Source organism: Procambarus clarkii, chromosome 10, assembly GCF_040958095.1.
Source record: "Procambarus clarkii isolate CNS0578487 chromosome 10, FALCON_Pclarkii_2.0, whole genome shotgun sequence".
In the NCBI taxonomy this organism is placed as follows: domain Eukaryota; kingdom Metazoa; phylum Arthropoda; class Malacostraca; order Decapoda; family Cambaridae; genus Procambarus; species Procambarus clarkii.
Window position 1 is genome coordinate 40,948,266 of NC_091159.1, and position 5,149 is coordinate 40,953,414.

At 55.5% G+C, this 5,149-nt stretch overlaps 1 protein-coding gene across 1 annotated transcript; it reads right to left on the reverse strand.

Annotated features, from left to right (window-relative positions):
* Positions 1–495: 495 nt before the first annotated feature.
* LOC138363329 (uncharacterized) lies at positions 496–1,620 on the reverse strand. The gene has a single exon (XM_069322349.1). The coding sequence runs from the start codon at positions 1,618–1,620 to the stop codon at positions 496–498; it is 1,125 nt and encodes a 374-aa protein (XP_069178450.1).
* Positions 1,621–5,149: the final 3,529 nt, after the last annotated feature.

Sequence of the window (5,149 nt, forward strand, 5' to 3'; positions counted from 1 at the left end):
CTGCTTCTTAGAGACGCTTAATCTGAGGATAGAGAGAAGGGAAGGTGGTGTGGGGGATGGTGCAGGCCATCAGATTAATTAATTACAATAATAGCGATAAGGCAGTTTAAGACGTGTTCACGAGGCTGTTCAACCTGGCTGATTAACGCTGATCAACAACCTCTCCGGACGTCGAGAGAGAGAGAGAGAGAGAGAGAGAGAGAGAGAGAGAGAGAGAGAGAGAGAGAGAGAGAGAGAGAGAGAGGGAGAGAGAGAGAGAGAGACAGACAGACAGAGAGAGAGAGAGAGAGAGAGAGAGAGAGAGAGAGAGAGAGAGAGAGAGAGAGAGAGAGAGAGAGAGAGAGAGAGAGAGAGAGAGAGAGAGAGAGAGGGGGGAGGGGAGACTCCGCAAGTGTGAACAGAAAAAAATATATTATTTAAGATCAGCAACAATTGACTGCGTGAGATTGTCGCATTGAGCAACAAGAAGGTATATGTTGACTACACGCTTGGAGGTCACAGTATGTGGTGACGTGGTGGTGACGGTGACGTAGGGAGCATGACGGTGACGTAGGGAGCATGACGGTGACGTAGGGAGCATGACGGTGACGTAAGGAGCATGAGGGTGACGTAGGGAGCATGACGGTGACGTAGGGAGCATGACGGTGACGTAGGGAGCATGACGGTGACGTAAGGAGCATGAGGGTGACGTAGGGAGCATGACGGTGACGTAGGGAGCATGACGGTGACGTAGGGAGCATGACGGTGACGTAGGGAGCATGACGGTGACGTAGGGAGCATGACGGTGACGTAGGGAGCATGACGGTGACGTAGGGAGCATGACGGTGACGTAGGGAGCATGACGGTGACGTAGGGAGCATGACGGTGACGTAGGGAGCATGACGGTGACGTAGGGAGCATGACGGTGACGTAGGGAGCATGACGGTGACGTAGGGAGCATGACGGTGACGTAGGGAGCATGACGGTGACGTAGGGAGCATGACGGTGACGTAGGGAGCATGACGGTGACGTAGGGAGCATGACGGTGACGTAGGGAGCATGACGGTGACGTAGGGAGCATGACGGTGACGTAGGGAGCATGACGGTGACGTAGGGAGCATGACGGTGACGTAGGGAGCATGACGGTGACGTAGGGAGCATGACGGTGACGTAGGGAGCATGACGGTGACGTAGGGAGCATGACGGTGACGTAGGGAGCATGACGGTGACGTAGGGAGCATGACGGTGACGTAGGGAGCATGACGGTGACGTAGGGAGCATGACGGTGACGTAGGGAGCATGACGGTGACGTAAGGAGCATGACGGTGACGTAGGGAGCATGACGGTGACGTAGGGAGCATGACGGTGACGTAGGGAGCATGACGGTGACGTAAGGAGCATGAGGGTGACGTAAGGAGCATGGTGTGAGCCAGGGTCATCAAGCAGGAGCGCCTGGAGGGAGCGTGCCGTGCGAGGCTGCACGTCAGATGGCTCTAAGACATGCACGGCCGCGCCTGCTGCATCTCTCCCGTCTCTCGCGGCGTGCACACGCACACACGCACGCACCCCGCCGCACGCCACACCCGCACTGCCGCATGCAACACCCGCACGGACCTCCTGTGCCGCATGCAACGTCCGCATGAATCCATCATCTCCGTTCCCCCTCCTGTTCCTCCCAACCAGCACCAGGACGCTGAGGGGGACATGGGTGTTGCGTGCGTGTGTGTGGGCGCCAAGGACGACCACACACGCACGCACGCACGCACTTCCTGGTGTCGTGGCGCGCCTCTTCAAGACGACAAGGGGTTGCGACCTCGCTAAAGGCTAAAAGAATCCGCCGCCTTCAGCCTCAGCGATTGCCAGGATCCGGCGCCTCACAATCGCAGCGATTGTGAATTCCCCCCCCCCCCCCTCCTAAGGTCTGCGGGGATTGGGGCAACAATGTTTCATCGTGCAAACGATTTTTTGAGGGGGAGTTTGTTGGTTATTGTGGTGATGTCGCAATGTTTCTGCGGCGCCTGTCACTCAGAGGTGTAGAGCGGCCGATATTGGGGGTGGTCGCTCCAAGAGGGTGTCACGCTGGGAGGACGCTGTAAGGAAGCCGCTGTAAGGAGGCCGCTGTAAGGAGGCCGCTGTATGGAGGCCGCTGTAAGAGGTCGCTATATAGCGGGGCGACCGTTCTAGGAGGCGAGAGGCGGACGGAGTGAAGCGTGCGTCAACTCCTGGTCGCAGTGGTCCGCGTTTACACTTGCATAAAACTGCATGCAGGTCAGGTTAGGTCGTGTACAGGAAGCGCCCGACCTCCCCCCTCGTCCACCTGTTTTATGGCACGCGGTAAAGGATAATTATATGCATAAAAATAAAGCACCACATTTGCTTTAAATTTTAATATGGAAATTTGCAGAGTTTACGATGTGTGGTAAGCAGGCAAGACTAATTAAAGCGAATGCGGGTGTTTTATAATGAAAAAACACGTGAACGGTTTGGCTGAGCGGTGTTTAGTTGTTGTTGTTGTTGTTGTTGTTGTGTGTGTGTGTGTGTGTGTGTGTGTGTGTGTGTGTGTGTGTGTGTGTGTGTGTGTGTGTGTGTGTGTGTGTGTGTGTGTGTTTATCCGTCATATGGTCTAGTTTGTCGGATGATTGGGGGGATATCGTTACAATCCGTCACTCGTCCACTCACTCATACGACGACACCCAATACGACGACGCCCAATACGACGACGCCCAATACGACGACGCCCAATACGACGACACCCAATACGACGACGTCACATGGGTGGGGTCCCGGTGCTGTTCTTTTTGTCTCAGGGGGGAATGTTCACTTGCATTTATGTTCAGCATTTTGAACAGCATCTTTCTCGCTCCCCACACTCTCACCCCACACCCCCGCCTTACACCCCATCCACACCCCGGCCAAGTGCCTCCCCTTGCCCTCACCTGCTTCCTACACACCCCGGCAAGCGTCAAACACAGACAGGCACAACACACACATCCTCAGCATGACTCCAGGTACTCGATGATACTGAGAATAATGCGGCCACCCACCCAGCCAGCCGGCCACAAGACCTGGGATACGACCGGATATACCCCACCCAGCCGGCCTCAAGACCTGGGATGCGACCGGACGTACCCACCCAGTCACAGGACCTGGGATGTGACCGGACGTACCCACCCAGTCACAGGACCTGGGATGTGACCGGACGTACCCACCCAGTCACAGGGGCCTGGGATGCGACCGGATGTATCCACCCAGCTAGCCACAATGCCTGGGATGTGACCGGACGTATCCACCCAGCCACAGGACCTGGGATGTAACCGGATGTATCCACCCAGCTAGCCACAGGGCCTGGGATGTGACCGGACGTACCCATCCAGCCAGCTACAGGACCTGGAATGTGACCGGACGTGCCCACCCAGCCGGCTACAGGACCTGGAATGTGACCGGACGTGCCCACCCAGCCGGCCAGCTACAGGACCTGGGATGCGACCGGACGTATCCACCCAGCCAGCTGGTCACAGGACCTGCGATGCGACCAGATGTAAGCCACAAGACCTGAGATGCGACCGGACGTACCCACCCACCCACGCAGCCGGCCAGCCACAGGGTCTGGGATGCGACCGGATGTATCCACCCAGCCACAGGACCTGGGATGCGACCGGACGGCCAGAATGGGGTGCAACACGACTGACCGTCGTGCAAGTCAGCAGTAAAGGTGGCTGTGTAATTAGCGTCCAGCAGTTGGCCGTGATAAGACCAATCATGTCGTGTGAATATTTAACGAGTAGCGTGGACGCTATCATCCAGCAGTTTATCAGCGTCGCCATGCGAGAGAAGGAGCACGCAAGGGGGGGAGGGAGGGGGTATGGTACTGTGTGACTTTCTCACGCATCTGTTGCTGGATGGCATCCTTGTTGCTGCTGCTACTGTTGCTGGATGGCATCCTTGTTGCTGGTGCTACTGTTGCTGGATGTCTGAGGGGGTGGGTACTGGCTTGGGGGGTGGGTGTAGCCCGGGTGGGTGTGTGTGGCCCGGGTGGGCCGTCTAGGGTAGGCTGCAGCAGACCTGTCCTGCTGCGGGCTGGTCCACACCTGACAACACCTTAGGTGCTGTGAACGCTGCTCCTTCAGCTCACAATACAGCTGCTGGTGTGGTAGCAATAGGAGGCATCTCATCTCCCATTAAGATAAAGAAACGGAGTTTGGCAAAATTAATTAACTTGAACTATTTTCCTGTGTGAGCAATAACTAGGGGTCTGAATAGATTTAAACCCGTGAGTTATATTAGGTGTTAAAAGGTCAGAGTGAGAGCAACGCTCACTGGAGATGTGGGGAAGCATCACCATCAGCATCACAGCACAAAATCTCTAATTCGTCTTTCGCAGCTTCCAGTCATGTGTCTCCCGAGGCAAGGTCTTGACTCTAGGGGATGAACTGAGTGGTGAGAGAGGAGACTATACCTTCTCCCTGGAGGCATGTCAACAGTTATGGGCTATTCATACCCGTGCCACCTCCTGGGTGGCTTAATCTTCATCAATCATCAATCAATGTCAACAGTGTATACAGACGAGAGCAGACACTAACAAGGAGCAGGACAACCAAGCACCAGGTCAGAGCTCACCAGCGAATAAATCACCAAGATTCACTTCAATCCCGGTCCGTCACGGGGGCTATGACACCGCACCAGTCTCAACAGTGTACTCCACACACGGTGCAAGCACAACACACTCACACACAGTGTACTCCACACACGGTGCAAGCACAACACACTCACACACAGTGTACTCCACACACGGTGCAAGCACAACACACTCACACACAGTGTACTCCACACACGGTGCAAGCACAACACACACACACAGTGTACTCCACACACGGTGCAAGCACAACACACTCACACAGTGTACTCCACACACGGTGCAAGCACAACACACTCACACAGTGTACTCCACACACGGTGCAAGCACAACACACTCACACACAGTGTACTCCACACATGGTGCAAGCACAACACACTCACACACAGTGTACTCCACACACGGTGCAAGCACAACACACACACAGTGTACTCCACACACGGTGCAAGCACAACACACACACACAGTGTACTCCACACACGGTGCAAGCACAACACACTCACACAGTGTACTCCACACACGGTGCAAGCACAACAC

Coding starts and splice junctions, on each gene's coding strand:
- LOC138363329 (XM_069322349.1), bottom strand. CDS start 1,620: ATGCGGACGTTGCATGCGGCACAGGAGGTCCGTGCGGGTGTTGCATGC.